General features: G+C 35.1%; 1 protein-coding gene and 1 pseudogene across 1 annotated transcript in view; one reads left to right on the top strand and one right to left on the bottom strand.

Moving 5' to 3' along the window:
- Positions 1-18,048, top strand: part of BRIP1 (BRCA1 interacting helicase 1) — a 204,202-nt gene that overhangs the window by 159,582 nt on the left and 26,572 nt on the right. The window contains 1 exon segment of the mRNA XM_047080924.1: positions 6,846-6,958. Coding sequence (XP_046936880.1) covers positions 6,846-6,958 — 113 coding nt within the window.
- LOC124513157 (60S ribosomal protein L26-like) lies at positions 8,607-9,042 on the bottom strand (annotated as a pseudogene).

Genomic DNA, 18,048 nt, shown 5'->3' with positions numbered 1-18,048 from the left:
TTCTTACTCATTCCATTTCTAATTAGGAAAAGTAAGCCACAACAGAATTGATTTACCCAAGATCACTCAAGAAAGCTATATAGTGTCTTGACTCCAGAGTTTTCACTCTTAAGAGAGCATGCTCTGGAAAGAGACCTAGATTGAGTTCCCAGCTCTACTCCTGTGCACTGTGCTTAGAACATTATAGGAGCTCAATAAATGTTATTATCATTTATTATTAAAATCTGTTGTTCCCATCTTTTCCAATTTTGACTTTGTGTTTAGCTAATTGTGTATACCATTCATTCTGATCTTGTATAAAAGTAGTTCACTCTTGGGAGGATGTAATTTTAACATTTTTTATGAAGACCATATGAAGGCTGTGTATGTGGTATCCTTTGGTGTGACACTGCTTTTAATAGGAATGTAGCATTATATGCTGTAATTGAGTTCATCTTTGAAAAGGAGTATGATTTTATTTTATTTATTTTTTTCGCAGTTCTTAAAATTTTAATTCTCTTGTGCAAAAAATATATCTTTAGTTAAATAGAACAAGAATTTATTTTGTCCAGATGAACCTGATTTTTAATTTCTTCACTGTATACACACCACAAAACTGCCCCCCCCCAAATACGTTTGGCAGTCGTATTTGTAGCATATTATATTTACATCTTATTTTGGAAAGATTTGACATCCATAGTCTCCTTTAGGAACCTTGATTTGTTTATATAGATCTTGTTTTTGGTCCTTCAGCAAAGCTTTATAAATTCTTTTAAGAAATGGATCTAGTTCATTTTTGTTGGTTTTATTCCTAGGAATTTGATAATTTCTGTTGGTCCTGTGAATGGAATTTTCTCCTCACTATGTTTTCTAAATAGTCATTGTAATATGAAGGAAAGCTATTAATGTTTTTGGTTGACTACATAGTTTGACCATCTTTTAGAATTCTCATTAGTTTCAATAATTTCCCACTTCAGTTCTTAGATTTTCTAGGTTTATATTCAAATCATCTACAAATAATGGTGATGTTTATTTTTTTCTAATTGGTACTATTGGTTTTTCTTAGTTCATTTAGTGATTAGAATCTCCAAGTAATCTTACATGATGACAGTGGATTTTGGATATTCCTATAATTTGTTGAATCCTTTGGATCTGAGAGAATTGAAGACATTTTTCAACCCAGAAAAATTCCTTTTATTTCTTTGGTTATTTATCCTCTAGTCTGTCTTTCTTGATCTTCTGGCCTTCCATCTTCCATGTCTCTCTTCTTCATTTTCCATTTCATTACTGTCTTCATGTTTTGGGTTTGTTTCCCTGGAAGCCGAGCTTGAGATGGGGACTGTAAGGACAGGCACTTACTGAAGGAACATTCTTTTTTTTTTTTTTTTTTAAGGAAAATTTACCTCTTTTAATATTGAGAAGACTCAGTATTCTTAAGTAACCAAAGACCTGATAAAAAAGACAACATGAAGTTATTTTGGTAAGATACAAAATCATTGTTGTCTAGGAAGATTACTTAAAGTATAAAGAAAAACCTTTTACAAGTTTACAATCTCTTATTACCTCGAATAGAATAGTCCAGGAAAAAAAAAATGTCCTTTTAACAGAAAATTTTAAATTACAGTTTTATATAAGTACACTATTGATATTAAAGCCTATTTTTTAATTTAACTTTATTTTTTTTAAATTTACATCCAAATTAGCATATAGTGACAACAATGATTTCAGGAGTAGATTCCTTAGTGCCCCTTAACCATTTAGCCCATCCCCCCTCCCACAACCCCTCCAGTAACCCTCAGTTTGTCCTCCATATTTATGAGTCTCTTCTGTTTTGTCCCCCTCCCTGTTCTTATTTTTGTTTCCCATCCCTGATGTTCATCTGTTTTGTCTCTTGAAGTCCTCAGATGAGTGAAGTAATATGATATTTGTCTTTCTCTGACTAATTTCACTTAGCATAATACCCTCCAGTTCCATCCATGTAGTTGCAAATGGCAAGATTTCATTCTTTTTGATTGCTGAGTAATACTCCATTCTCTCTCTCTCTCTCTCTCTCTCTCTCTCTCTCTCTCTCTCTCTATATATATATATATATATATATATATATATATACCACATTTTCTTTATCCATTCATCCATCGATGGACATTTGGGCTCTTTTCCGTATTTTGGCTATTGTTGATAGTGCTGCTATAAGCATGGAGGTGCATGTGTCCCTTCAAAACAGCACACCTGTATCCCATGGATAAATGACCAGTAGTGCAATTGCTGGGTCGTAGGTTAGTTCTGTTTTTAGTTTTTTGAGGAACCTCCATACTGTTTTCCAGAGTGGCTACACCAGCTTGCATTCCCAGAAAAGGAGTATGATTTTAATATCAAGCTCAATTGACTAGACGGCAGGATTTACTGTGATCTCTTTTCCAGCAAAGAAGAAGTTTAATTTAACAGTCTCTGTGTGTTAGTACTGTGTATTAGTACCTAGATAGAAAATGAATATAGTCTCAGCCACTTGGAAAAGTATGAGATTCTTGATATCCTTTAATAGCGGAGCCTTTGAAGTATTAAGTATTGTCTCAAATGTATTAGTACTGTTTCAACTCTGAATTTTAAATTTGTTCAGATCATCACTGACTGCTTTCATATGCTTTGATTCTTTCATACCTATGTCTTTGGTGTGTGGGGCTCTAGTTGATGCTTTTCATTACTTCTGTGGATCTGTCTTAAGATTTACCAGTTCTTCTGTCTTCTCTGATCTGTTAAACCCATCCAATGGATTTTTATTTTAGTTACTATATTTTTCAGGTATAGAATTTCCATTTGGGTCTTTTTTATAGTTTCCATTTCTCCAAAGTTCATTTATTAAGCTATATATTTTTAAGTTGTTTAAATATATTTATAACGGCTACAACAAGGTCTTTGCTAATTCCGGTAGCTGGGCCCTTGCTAGATTGGTTTTTGTTCACTCTTTTTTTCTTTGATTATGGCTCACATTTTTATTAGTAATTTTTATTTTACACTGGGCATTGTAGATGGTACATTATAGAGATTCTGTTTTCTGTTATTCTCTGAAGAATATTGATTTTTGTTTTTTGTAGGTAGTTCGGTTAGTAGCTGATGATCTTGAACTTACATGGGCATGATTTGACAGGTTTTTAGGGGAACTCTGGAAAAGCTCAAGGTACATAATCTTTAAATTTTTTTAATGTTTATTTTTTAGAGAGACAGAGACAGAGACAGACAGAGCATGAGTGGGGGAGGGGCAAAGAGAGGGAGGGGAACACAGAATCTGAAGCAGGCTTCAGGCTCCCAGCACAGACCCCTGTGTGGGGCTCAAACTTCATGAACTGCGAGATCATGACCTGAGCCAAAGTCACATGCTTAACCACTGAGCCACCCAGGCATCCCTCAAAGTACATAATCTTTAAACTCTGTCTCCCCTGTGATTTTTGTCAGGGTTTTGGTTTAAGTCTTTTTGGGAGTTGGTTTAGAATTGGCATCTTTCTAAATCATGGTCCTTTTTAAAAACATTATACCTGACTGTGTGTGAGTGTGTGTGTGTGTGTGTGTGTGTGTGTGTGTGTGTGTATTTTACTTGATTTTTTATTTACAAAATATATTTTGGCTAAATTTCCATGTCAAAATATATAAATCTATTTCTTTTAATTAGTATTTATCTCAGAATAAATGTAATATAACATTTAATTATCCACTTGATAATTAGACATTTAGGTTGTTTCTTATTTGTCTTTAATAGAAAGATGCTATGAATATCCTTGCACATATTATCTATCTGTACTTGTAGGAAAATAGAAACACTTGTGGTAAATATTTGTCAGTATTCTGCAGATAAAAACAGTGGGATTGTTAAATTTGCATTTCTTGGTTTACTAATAAAGTTAAGTATCTTTTCATGTGGGTTACTAGCCAGTTACCATTCATCTAGTTCTGTAAAAGATGCTATTTGGGTTTTGAGGGGGATTGCACTGAATCTGTAGATCACTTTGGGCAATAAGGACATCTTAACAATACTAATTACTCCAATGCATAAACATAGTATCTTTCCATTTCTTTGTGTTTCTTCAGTTTCTTTCATCAATGTCTTAAAGTTTTCAGTGTAAAGATCTTTCACCTCCTTGATTTATTTTTATTTTAGAGAGAGAGTGAGCAGGGGAGAGAGAGAGGTAATCTTAAGCAGGCTCCACACTCAGTGTGGAACCCGAAACAGGGCTCAATCTCTTGACTCTGGAATCAGGACCTGAGCTGAAATCAAGAGTCGACACTTGGGGCGCCTGGGTGGCGCAGTCGGTTAAGCGTCCGACTTCAGCCAGGTCACGATCTCGCGGTCCGTGAGTTTGAGCCCCGCGTCAGGCTCTGGGCTGATGGCTCGGAGCCTGGAGCCTGTTTCGGATTCTGTGTCTCCCTCTCTCTCTGCCCCTCCCCCGTTCATGCTCTGTCTCTCTCTGTCCCAAAAATAAATAAAAACGTTGAAAAAAAAAAAAAAAAAAGAGTCCGACACTTAACCAACTGAGCCACCCAGGTGCTCCTCACCTCCTTGGTTTAATTTATCCCAAAGTATTTTATTCTTTTTGATGCTATTGTAAATGGGACTGTTTTTCTTTTTCTTTTCTTTTCTTTTTGTTTGGATAGTTTGTTGTTAGTGTATGGAAATACAGCTGATTTTTGTATGATGTTTTGTATCCTCCAACTTTACTAAATTCATTTATTAGTGCTAACAGTTTTTTGGTAGAGTCTGTAGGGCTTTTTACATATGAGATCATGTCATATGCAAACAAAGTTTTACTTTGTCCTTTCTGGATTGGATTCCTTATATTTCTTGCCTAATTGTCCTGGCAAAGACTTTCAGTATTTTGTTGACTAGAAGTGGTGAGAGTGGGCACATTTGTCTTATTCTTGATACTAGAAGAAAAGTTTTCAGCTTTTCACCACAGAGTATGATATTAGCTGTAGGCTTCTTATATATGGCCTTTATTATGTTGAGGTACATTCCTTTTATATCTGATTTATTGAGAGTTTTAATCATGAAAGGATGTTGAATTTTTGCAAATGCTTTTTCTGCCTCTTTTGAGATGATTATATGATTTTTGTTCTCCCTTTTGTTAATGTGGTTTATTACATTTATTGATTTATGTATAAAGTAATCTTTCATTCCAGGAATAAATCCCTCTTGATCATGTATCTAATCCTTTTAATGCGATGTTGAATTTAGTTTGTTGGTATTTTGATAAAGATTTTTGCAACAGTGTTTATCCTATAGGGATATAGCCCTGTAATTTTCTCTTCTTGTAGTGTCCTGATCTGGCTTTGGTATGTGATTAGTACTGGCTTCTTAACATGAGTTTGGAAGTTTTTCTGTCTCTTCAATATTTTGGAAGCATTTGAGAAGGAAAAGTGATAATTCTTCCTTAAATGCTTGATAGAATTTACCATTGAAGCCATCTAGTCCTAGGATTTGTTGTTGTTGTTGTTGTTGTTGTTGTTGTTGTTCAGAGACTTTTGATTACTGCTTCAATTTTCTTGCTTATTATAGATCTGTTCAGATTTTTCCTCTTCATTATTTAGTCTTGGTATGTTGTATATTTGTAGGAATCTATCCATTCCTTCCGGGTTATCCCAGAAATGTACTCTTTCATTTATAATTTTATTTGACCCTTTCTTTTGCTTAGTTAGCAAAAAGTTTATCAGTTTTGTCTTTTCAAAAAACCAGTTCTTCATTTCAGTGATTTTTATCTATTGTTTTCTAGCTTCAAAGTTCATTTCTGCTCTCATCTTAGTTTCCTTCCTTAAGCTAACTTTGAGATTAAGCTGTTCTTCCTTTTCTAATTACTTAAGGTGGAAAGTTAGGTGGTTTATCTGAGATCTTTTTTTTTTTTTTTTTTTTTTTTTTACTGTAGATATTTATTGCTATAAACTTTTCTCTTAGAACTGCTTTTGCTGCATCTGATAGTTTTGGTTTATTGTGTTGCCATTTTCATTTGAATCAAGATATTTTTTAAGTTCTCTTTTGATTTCTTCTTTGACCCATTGTTCAGTTGTGTGTTATTTAATTTCCACATGTTTGTGAACATTCCAGTTTTCCTTGTGTTAATAGATTTCTAATTTCATACCATTGATGTTGTAAAAGATACATTATACGATTTATATGATATAATGTATCCTGGAGAATATTCCATGCACACTTGAGAAGAATGTGTGTTCTGCTGCTGTAGATTTAAACCAAATCATAACAATATTTACATTAAATGTGAAGGGTGTAAACACCCCAATCAAAAAAGCAGATATTATCAGGCTGGATAAACATAAAAGAATGAACCACTGATGTATATTTCAACATGAATGAATTCCAAAATCATTATGCTAAATGAAAACAACAAGCGATTACATACTATATAATAACATTTACATGGAATTCTAGGAAAGGCAAAACAGGAAGCAGATCATTGTTTGACAGAGTCAGCAGTGAAGGAGACAGACTGAAAAGGAATAGAAAGGACATTTAGGAGGGTGTAAGAATATTCTAAATTATGATTGTAGTGGTGGTTACGTGACTATGTATTTGTCAAAACTTATCTACATGTACATTGAAAGTTTGTGAATTTTATTCTCTGTAAATTATTTCTCAATAAAACTGATTTCATCACACAGCTAATTAATTATTTGCATGTAGGAGTTCAGGGAATGTAAGGATGAATAAACATGTTTTAAATGAACTGAAAAAAAATGTATTACTGAAATACTGAAAAACAAAATCTCTCTACCCTAATAAAATGATTCAGAATGTTGGAAGTTAATATGGTTTTTTAACTGAGCCGTAATTATCTACTATATTTTTAATATTTTTTAATTATTAGGTTGTACTAAAGCGACAGTACAATGATCAGCACTCCAAACTGAGAGGTCTTTTACCTGGTCGTCAATGGTATGAAATTCAAGCATATAGGGCCTTAAACCAGGCCCTAGGCAGGTAAGTGAAATTTCATGTAATGTAACTGTAATATTAACCTTTGGTCAGGGCTGTAGAAGAGATAGTCTTGCTACTTTAATCCTTATAATAAATTTGATAGAATTGTATTTCACTAGAACCTTAGGAACTGGTTTGTTTGCTTGTTTATGAGAGAGAATGCATGTGAGTCGGGAAAGGGCAGAGGGAGAGAGAGAATCCCAAGCAGGCTCTGTGCCATCTGCACAGAGCTCAATGTGTGGCTCAAACTCACAAACTGTGAGATCATCACCTGAGCTGAAATCAGGAGTCCAATTCCTAAATGACTGAGCCACCCAGGTACCCCTGGAACTGGTATATTTTTAATGATAGATGTCACAAGTGAAAGCTAAAAAGAATCGATGGAACAAATGAAACTACAAACTCTGCTAAAGTTTAAAGATTTGTGGTTGGGACACTTGGGTGGCTCAGTCGGTTGAGCATTCAGCTCTGGCTCAGGTCGTGATCTCACAGTTGGTGAGTTTAAGCCCTGCATCAGGCTCTCTGCCATCAGCACAGAGCATGCTTCTGATCATCTGTCCTCCTCTCTCTGCGCCTCCCCCACTTGCTCTCTCTGTCTCTCTCAAAAGTAAATAAACAAACTTAAAAAATAAAGGATTTAAAAAATATGTAAAGATTTGTAATTGATCAATGAATGTCACACAGAAGAGGTACTCCATAAATGTTTATACATGTTCACTATCTCAAACAATAAAAGTTTTACCTTGTGAACATCAGAACCCAGTTGATGATTTTATGGGTATAAAGCAAACTATTCAAGAAGAGATAAAACAAACTATACTCGTAGTACTAAAGAATTAACATCAACTAATAATAACATTTAACTGTAATACTTCTTTTCTAAGGATTCTGGTCCATTAAGATTTGTGTTTTGTAGAACTAGTTATTAAATCACCATTTTATAGCATAATTTTCATATTGTAGGACATCAACGTTTAATTTATAAACACTGTAATTCTTGTATTTTTAATAATATAATTTAATATTTCATATTCTCTGTTTATGAAATTATAATTAGTTAAAGCCATGTAATTTTCCTGTGAGGCTATAAGACACTCAGATAATTAAAATAGAAGAACACAGGTTAAGAATAAAATCATAAGGGGCTCCTGGGTGGCTCATTTGGTTAAGTGTCCCACTTGGTTTTGGTTCAGGTCATGATCTCGTGGTTTGTGAGTTCAAGCCTCACATCAGGCTCTGTGCCGACAATGCAGACCCTGCTTGGGATTCTCTTTCTTGCTGTCTCTCTGCCTCTCCCCGGCTTGCTCTCTCTCAAAAATAAATAAAAATAAAAATAAATATTTAAAAAAAGAATAAAATCATGAAAACATGACCATTTGACATCTATTCAGTTCAGGCAGAAGACCCACTGCTAACCATTATCTGACCTAGCCAAATCCAGAATTTAAATTTTTCTCTAGTATCTTGTTCATTAGTTAGTCCATTTTCACATAAGCAGATTAGATTGCATTTGGGTTCAAATTTACAGATAGCTAATGACGTAAGACTACAATAACTGGATTTAAGTCCCAAGAACACATCACCCACTTTCTTCCCCATTATTTTTTTCCCATTTTAACATTTTTTATTTAATATTGTATGTAAGATTACTTTATTCCTGCATCTTCTCAATTGTTTCTTCCTTATATTTGCCCTTTTCCTTTCCTACTAGGCAAGATTTGGATTTGCGTTCAAGGATCTTTTTGTGGTCTTTGTCCAGTTTTAGTCCAGTGATAACCACCTTGCTGGGGTGGATGCCCACGTAGACAGTTGTGCCATTTGCCTTCCTCGCTGTACTTGTTCAATGTAGATAACACATTTCTTCCTGTAAACCTGGACTACTTTGCCAATTTGCTGACCTTTGTAGTGTCCTCCACAACTTGTACTTCGTCGTCCTTTGGGATGGGCATGGATTGAACGTTGTACTTCTGTTGCAGCTCCTTGGAAAGAGGGGAAGACATACTCTTCCTGTGAATGTGGGAAGGTGCATTGAAATGCCTTTTATGGTTCTTGCTCCAATCAGAGGTCACAAACAGATTGAACTTCATGTTGACCACTGTAGCTCCAGCGATGGCCTCAAAAGGGAAGACCCCATTATTTTTTTTAATTAAAAAAAATTTTGTTTAATGTTTATTTTTTGAGAGAGAGGGAGACACAGACAGGGGTGAGTGGGGAAGGGACTGAGAGAGATGGAGACAGAATCTGAAGCAGGCTCCAGGCTCTGAGCTGTCAGCACAGAGCCTGACGTGGGGCTTGAACTCACAAACCGTGAGATCATGACCTGAGCTGAAGTCAGACACTTAACCGACTGAGCCACCCAGGCACTCCTAATTTTTTTTTTTTTAAACATTCATTTTTAAGACACCAAGCGTGAGTGGGGGAGGGGCAGAGAGAGAAGGAGACACAAATCCAAAGCAGGCCCCAGGCTCTGAGCTGTCAGCACAGAGCCCCATGCAGGGCTTGAATTCACAAACTGTGAGATTAGGACCTGAGCCGAAATTGGACACTTAACCGACTGAGCCACCCAGGTGCCCCTCTTCCGATATTCTGCAGGTGTTTCCCTTCAAACTGAATGATTCAGTTCTGTGATTAATCTGATATGGTTAAGCTGCTGCCCTTCTCTGCCTAGAAATCCCATTGGTACTTGTCATCAAGTTGCATTATAAATTGTTCTTGAAGCATTTCATCTGCTTACTTGGTCTCTCCCTGGTGATCAACATGTTTTGTCATCTTTTATTTGTATTTTAATATTCAGCAAATAGTTTCTATGGGAGCTTGAATATTATTTAATATTCCTGAATTTTAGTCACTATACTTAATTTTAGGAAAATAAATATTCTTACCTCAGTTGATTATTTTTCCTCTTTAATGTAGGCAGTGTCTTGAATTTTAAGAAATCATTTGAAGCAAAAATATATTTACTTTGTCATTTATAAACCTTTTCTACATATATTATACAGGTTGTAAGAGATGAAATAACTTATCTAACCTAACATACTACTAAATGAGCCTTCACATCTTGGCCCCCACCTACTTTTAAAACCTCAAGACCTGCTTTTTCATCCTTAGACCTTACCTTTATGCGCTGAAGTTTTCACTGTTAAACATAAAATCTTTTACTAATAAACATACCATGTCCCATCATTACTCTCTGCCTTGGCATACAAGTTATACAATTCATTTGGCATATTTACCAATCAAAACCAGTTGAAGGTTATGTTCTTGATGAAAATTTCTTTTTACTTTTCTGAGGATTTACTCCTTAGGAAACCCATAGTAGTTTATACATTATTACTATTATAGCATATATCTTACTGTGTTGTAATAGCCTATTTATATATCTGCCTACTTCCTTAAACATGTGTTATACATTTGTACATCATTAGCAACCAACTGTGTCTCAGCTTAGGGTATGGATGCTCAATAAATACTTGTTGAATTCATGGAAAATGGTGGGTTTGATACTTTTGCCACTATACCATGTTGTCCAGAGAGCTTCTAAAGGTTCAAAACATACTTTTCCTAGAATTTTCATTAAAAATACATTTGTAATATTTACATATAATGCTATAGTTTTAGTATTTTATTAATTAAAAAATTGATAGTCCAACTGTCATTGATTTTGAGAGAAACAGTATCAACAAGTAGCAACTTACTACAAAGAAACATATCTATTTAAAAATCAAGTGAGTGTTTTGTATCACTTGATAAAACTCATAATGTGTATTGATTGACATAAAAGGTACTTATAATCAGGATTCCTCTTACAAGGGATAAGTCTAGAAGGTCTAAAGTTAGCAGAAACAAATTAAGGTTTTTTTTAAATCCTCTTTTTAAGCCCACATGGGACTGTTAGAGTATTTGAAGTAATATAAGTCCATGAAATGTAATAACAGCCTTCGGGAATGCACCAGATGGTTTTGTGACCAGGTTACAACTGCACTATGAGTTTCCTAAAAGGTCTGCTTTACTGAAAGTATAATCTTTGTCTGAAGTGGGCATAATTCATTTGAACAAGGCAGTATGAAAACAATGGAAAAAAGAAAATGTGAAATTCTTTTTCTCTGAACTGTTTTTTTTTTTAACTTAAATGCCTTTCTACCATAGGACACTTTAAAATAAACCAAAGTGGAATCAAAAATAGAGCGGCACTCTGACTTTCCATTGATTTTCATCACTGTTCTATAATATTGGCAGTATCCATCTTCCTCTCCTGCCTAATTCTGTGGTGTGATGCCTGAGAACCTATGGATTACTTTAATATCAAAAAAGAATGTTATATAGAATTTAGATTTTTTTAGATTTTCTGGAAAAATCAAATATTTATATTAACCTTCACCCCTCTCAAAATTCCATGATAGTAAAGGAATAAAAATGTCCAACCACAGAGTTAAAAAAAAGAGTGGAAGAGGGGACAATAACAGATGAGATGTCAACAAATTTTGAACATTGGAGAACAAATGAATGATTGAGTGACTTAGCAGGCAAAAGAAGGCTGTTGCAAAGCCAACAAGATCCTTCAGATTCAGGCATGGAAAAACTCAGGATGTGGGGACACTGAAGTATCATTTGAAGTAGGGTTAATCACAAAAGAATTGGTTGCCAGTTCCTATAAGTAGACAGCTCCCTCCTCCACTGAGATTTATTCTCTGGAGAGATTATACTAGAGAGTTTATATATTCTTCAACTCCAGCTGTAGCTAAGGATGCATAAAAGATGGGGGTTAAGAAAGTCTGTTTATTGAATGTGAGAACTCCACCCCCCTTTTCTTCTCAGCTCTGAATAGGCTTATAATCCATCTTACATCTCCAAGGCAGGAAAGTACAGTTCTAGGGATACTAACTACCTTGTGAGTAAAATAGTATCAAAGTGGTCCTGTTCCTACCAGAGTACCTTACTCTGGCAAAGCTTCCCAGTTTATAAGCCACACCCATGTAGGCAGAGCTACCAGTCAGCATTTGATACTCAAAGTCTGCATCATGAAAAATACAGAAAAAAACACCAGCAGAACTATACCAACAAAAGAAAAACAAGGTGGAAGAACTTGTAGAAAACATAAACAGCACAATAGAACATAGGTTGGCAAATTTTTTCTGTTAAGGAGCAGACAATGTATATTTTAGGTTTTGGGGGCCATGTACAGTCTGCATGCATATTCTTTTTTATTTTTTCTTTAATCCTTAAAAAATGTGAATACCATTCCAACCTTGCAAGCTGTACAAAAACAAGGTATGGACCAGATTTTCTTTGTGGGCCAACCTCTGCCTAGAAGAAAATACAAAACAAATGTAACAATAATATACATAGAAAGGTAAGATATTTCCTCCATGAAACAAGAACAGATTTATTGTAAGAAAAGTTTCTAGGCATTAACATGATAGGAGCAAATTTTAAATGCAGAATTGGGCTTAAAAGATAAAATTTCCTGGGTCAAAATGACAAAAAGGTAGAAAATGGAAAAGAAAAACTAAACAATTTAAACATCAGTATTCAAGAGACAACTTTTGATAAAAAGGAAACCTATATGAAGAGACGAGAGAAAATATAGAGGAAATAAACCTATCAAAGAAATAATCCGAGAAAAACACTCAGAATTGAAGGACATAATTTCTTGGTTAAAAAGGCCCACTCAGGGGCGCCTGGGTGGCGCAGTCGGTTAAGCGTCCGACTTCAGCCAGGTCACGATCTCGCGGTCCGTGAGTTCGAGCCCCGCGTCAGGCTCTGGGCTGATGGCTCAGAGCCTGGAGCCTGTTTCCGATTCTGTGTCTCCCTCTCTCTCTGCCCCTCCCCCGTTCATGCTCTGTCTCTCTCTGTCCCAAAAATAAATAAAAAACGTTGAAAAAAAAATTTTTTTAAAAAGGCCCACTCAAGTACCAGTAAGAGAAAAGCTCCAGAGCACCTCATGCAGTTTCAAAGTACCTGAGATAAAGAAAACATCCTAAAACTTTCCTGAGGGAACAAAGAGGTCTCCTATAAAAGACGTGGAATCACAATGGAAAGAGACTTCTTAAAAAGCAACATTAGAAGCTAGAAGACAGTTTTAAATTATCTTCAAATTTTTGAAGGAAATTTTGACTTGCAATTGAAGTTCTATACAACCCAAACAATCAATAAGCTCTAAGATAGAATAAAGCCTTCAACATGGAAAGATTTAAAACATTAGCTTCAAATGCACACTTTCTCAGGATGCTACAGGAAGATATGTTTCATCAAATAAGAGAAAATTCAGACAGAGGAATATCAAGGTTTTAGGAAATTGGAGTTCCAACCTAGAATAGAAGAAAAGGAAATTCTCAAATTAGGAAAGGATGCTCTGGGGTGACAGCTGTGCACCAGTCCCATAGTAGCCAGTCTAGATTTGTTTCTAAGGGTGGAGATTTTAATTATATTGAGAAGAATTTTTACAGTTTGGCAAAGTTTGGGAATTAATGATAGAATACATAGAAAATTAAGCAAAAAAAAAAAAAAAGAGAAGGAGACAGTTATTAACTCTAGGGCAGACCAAAAAATCTTGTACAAGAAAGAAAATATAATCATAGTGTACAATATAACTCACCTGTAAATGGTAATCTACTGAATATTGATGACACAAGAATTGTGGTATAACTGTCAGGAAAATGAAGAGATGATGAAGTATCAGTGATATAAGAAAATGAACATCTTGTATAAGAAAAGTCATTACATAATGTGTAAAGTTAAAAACCAAGAAGTAGTAGTAGTTCTAAATGTTATTTAGAAACATGGAGGTAAATGAGTGGAAGAACTAACATATTTAAAGGATTTTTTTTTTTTTCCTGAGGATTGGGAACTGGAGACAGGATATGAGTAGATTAAAAAAGAATTGTTTGGGTTTTTGTTTTTTTTTTAATTCTAACTATTATACTATTATTAGACTTTTAAACTATACTTGTGTATTTGGTTAAAAGTTAAAATTTACAAAGTTAAAATTAACTTTTACTTATTTTTTAGAGTTTATTTACTAAAAGAATCAGAGAGAGAGAAGTGGGTGAGGGGCAGAGGGAGAGAGAGAACCCCAAACTCGTGCTGACAGCACAGAGCCTGACATAGGGCTTGATCTCACGAACAGTGAGATCATGACTTGAGCCGAAACCAAAAGTTGATGCTTAACCAACTGAGCCACCCAGGTGCCTGTGCAAAGTTAAAATTAACTTTTAAAAAGTAGTCTGGAGGTTTCAACTCTAGATAAGATGGAGCACGCATGAGACATACTGTCTTAAAAACCTAGACAGAATGCATGGAACAGCTATTTGAGTGCTGTGAAAAGTAAATAGGCAGATTTGGGAAGAAGAATAGAATTCAAAATACAAGTGAACGTTTTGGAATAACTATATTAATATCAGACAAAGTAGAATTCAGGGCAAAGAGTATTATTGGAATATTAAAAAGGAAAATCTTATGATGATGAAAAGGCTAATATGCCAATAAAATACAACAATCCTTAATGTGTATGCACCTAAAAATCAAACTTCAAAATATATTTGAACTACTGGCAGATCTGAATAGAGAAATAGACAAATTCACAAGTATAGCTAGAGATTTCATATCCTCTCTCAGTTATAGATACTAAGAGTAGACAGAAAACCAATAAAGATATAGAAGACTTGAACAATGTTATTAACCAACTGGATTGAATAGATATTATAGAACACTACGTGCAACAATATTAGAATAAACATTTTGTCAAGTGCACAGGGAATATTTACCAATATAAATGATATCCTGGATGAGTAACTTTACTTTTTTTTAAATCTTAGAACGAGTTGGGGAGACAGAGAGAAAGAGAGAGAGAGAATGAACCTTAAGCAGGCTCCACACTGAGCATGGAGCCCCATGCAGGGCCTGACCCTGGGATCATGACCTGAATTGAAATTAAGAGTTGGACGCTCAACCTACTGAGCCACCAAGGTGCCCCAAAGTTTACATTTTTAAAAAGAATTGAAATCATAGTATTCTCTGACCAAAATGAAATTAAACAATTAAATTAGATATCAGTAACACATAACAGAAAAAAAAATGTCTGAATACTTGTTAATTAAAAACATACTTCTAAATAATGCATAGGTGAAAGGTAAAAGAGAAAGTCTTAGGAAAATTAGAAAATATTTTGAGCTAATCAAAAGTGAAAATACATCCAAATATGTGGGCTGCATCTTTAGCAGTGCTCAGTGGGAAATTTATATCATTAAATGCTTATTTTGAAAAAGAAAAAAGGTCTCAAATCAATAATCTCAGCTTCTATCTTAAGCTAGGAAAAGAGCAAAATAAATGTAAAGCAAACAGAAGAAAGGAAATAATAAAGATAAAAGTATAAATCAATGAATTTGAAAACAAAAAACAATAAAGGAAATCAGTGAAGCTAAAAATTAAAAAATCGATTTTAAAAAGATCAATAGAATTGGTAAACCTCTAGGTAAACTGACAAAAAAAAAAAAGCCACAAATGGTCAGTATCTGGAATAAAAGAGGTCATATTACTGTATACTCTACAGATGTTAAAATGATAATATGAGAAAAAAATATATGCATACATTCAACAACTTATATGAAATAGACTAACTCCCCCAAACCCACAAAATACCAAACTCACTCAAGATGAAATAGATAACCTGAATAATCCTCTGCCTAGTAAAGAAATTTAATTTGTAGTTTGAAAAAAATCACTTTGATAGGTTCATTAATAAATATTACCAAACATTTAAAGAAGAAATAACACCAATTCCATATTTCTTCTAGAAAATAGACCCCTTCCCAATTCATGAGGCCAGCACTATTCTACCAAAACTAGATGAAGACAATATAAAAACAAAGAGAAAAACTACAGACTAATATCTGTCATAAACTTAGATGAAAATATTTGTAACAAAATATTTACAAATTTGGTTAGATGCACAAAAATGACAAAAGAACTCTGAAAATCTCTAACAAAGGAATGAGAAAATAAGCAAAATAGTTAGAATCAACTTTTTCAAAACTGTAAATTAACCAGTTTACAGCATTCCAGGAAACATTCATGAAAATGGCCAAATCTCATTAAGAACAGTGAGTGTTATGGCATTTTCACTTGCCCAGTTCCCATTTCCCTTTTTCCTAGTTCATAATAGTTGTAAATCATGGTGAAAGCAAGCAATCTGCTAGCCACAGTGGCAGCTGGATCTTATTCCTGGAGAATTGTCATTATGGAACCTCTCTTCCATAAGACCCCATTTCTTGGAAGACCCCATTCACAAGGCTATCTTTATTTGACCTGACTAGGAGTTCACCCAGGCAATTAGTTGTTTAATTTCACAGTATCCTGAGACAGTGACTAAATTTTCTGGCAAATAATAAGCTAACTAAACAGTTTAATGGGAAAAGCTAGGAGCTGAGGTCTCCATAGAGTGCTTCAAAAGTTCTGATGTATTTCTCAGACTCTAGTGGGCCATGCCTGTTTGTACAATGGTGCATATAACCAGGGATGTACACATGCTCAAGAAAGACTGAGAAGCCCTGTGCTCTCACCTCTGGCTGTGTTGAAACAGGAAGTGAAGACTAAGGTAGAGTTGTCACCTGCCTAGCTGAGGATCGAAAGCATGTCAAAAGACATGCAAAGCCTCTTGGCAAATAAGACATATATTGGTTATGGATGTTTAAGGAAAATTTTGTCTACTCATTAACTGATCACTGAGTAGATCTTGCAATGGTCACACATGATAGAATACAGACTTTAAAGAAACATTTTTTTAAAAGTCACAATAACAAACAAAAATCCTTGAGCAGAGGGAAGAATCAGAATTCTACAATTGCCACATTGTATTATTTAAAATGTACTTTTTTCAACAAAAATTTTGACATATGCAAAGAAAGAATGTCTGCCCCATACACATGGGAAAAAAGCAATCAATAGAATGTGTCCCTGAGGTAGTTAGTATGTAAAGCTATTTTAAATATAGTCAAAGAACTAAGCAGATTCTGTCTAAAGAACTATAGGAAACTATGAAAATGATGTCTCCCCAAATAGATTTTTTTTTTCAGTTTATTTATTTTGAGAGAGATAGAGACAGTGTAAGTGAGGAGGGGCAGAGAGAGAGAGAGAGAGAGAGAGAGAGAGAGAATCCCAAGCAGGCTCCACACTGTCAGCACAGAGCCCAGCACAGGGCTTGAACTCATGAAGCTGCGAGATCATGACCTGAGCTGAAACCAAGAGTCGGACGCTTAACTGAGTCACCCAGCTGCCCCTCACCAAATAGAATTTTTAAAAAGAAGGTAGAATCAATAATAAGATAAAATTTTTTTAATGTTTTTTACTGTTTATTTTTGAGAGAGAGAGAAAGAGACAGAGCACGAGTTGGGGGAGGGACAGACAGAAGGAGACACAGAATCCGAAGCAGGCTCCAGGCTCTGCACCGTCAGCACAGAGCCTGATGCGGGGCTCGAACCCACGAGCTGTGAGATCATGACCTGAGCCGATGTTGGACACCTAACCAACTGAGCCACCCAGATGCCCCAGAATTGTTGATGTTTATTTATTTTTAAAGGAGAGAGAGACAGAAAGCGTGAGTAGGGGAGGGGCAGAGACAGAGGGAGACACAGAATCCAAAGCAGGCTCCAGGCTCTGAGCTGTCAGCACAGAGCCCAACACAGGGCTCAAACTCACAAACTGTGAGTTCCTGACCTGAGCTGAAGTCAGACGCTTAAATGACTGAGCCACCCAGGCTCCCCTAAGATAGAATTTGTGAAAAGAACTTAATGGAAGGGCACGTAGATGGCTCAATTGGTTAAGCGTCCAACTCTTGGTTTTGAATCAGGTCACGATCTCACAGTTCATGTGATCAAGCCCTGTGTCAGGGTCTGCAATAACAGTGTGGAGCCTGCTTGGGATTCTCTCTCTCTGAAAATAAAAAAATAAAACTTAAAAAAAAGTGATGGAGATCCCGGATTTGAAAAATTCAATAACAAATGAAAAATTCATTAGAGGGACTCAACAGCAGTTTTGACCAGAAAGAAGAAAGAATCAGTTTACTTAAAGGTAAGTCCGTTGAGATTATCCAGTCTGAG

Source organism: Lynx rufus, unplaced genomic scaffold (assembly GCF_022079265.1).
Source record: "Lynx rufus isolate CCGP_SWC_20201006 ecotype Redwood Valley unplaced genomic scaffold, mLynRuf1.p SCAF_18, whole genome shotgun sequence".
Classification (NCBI taxonomy): domain Eukaryota; kingdom Metazoa; phylum Chordata; class Mammalia; order Carnivora; family Felidae; genus Lynx; species Lynx rufus.
This window is presented reverse-complemented; position numbering and strand designations above follow the sequence as displayed.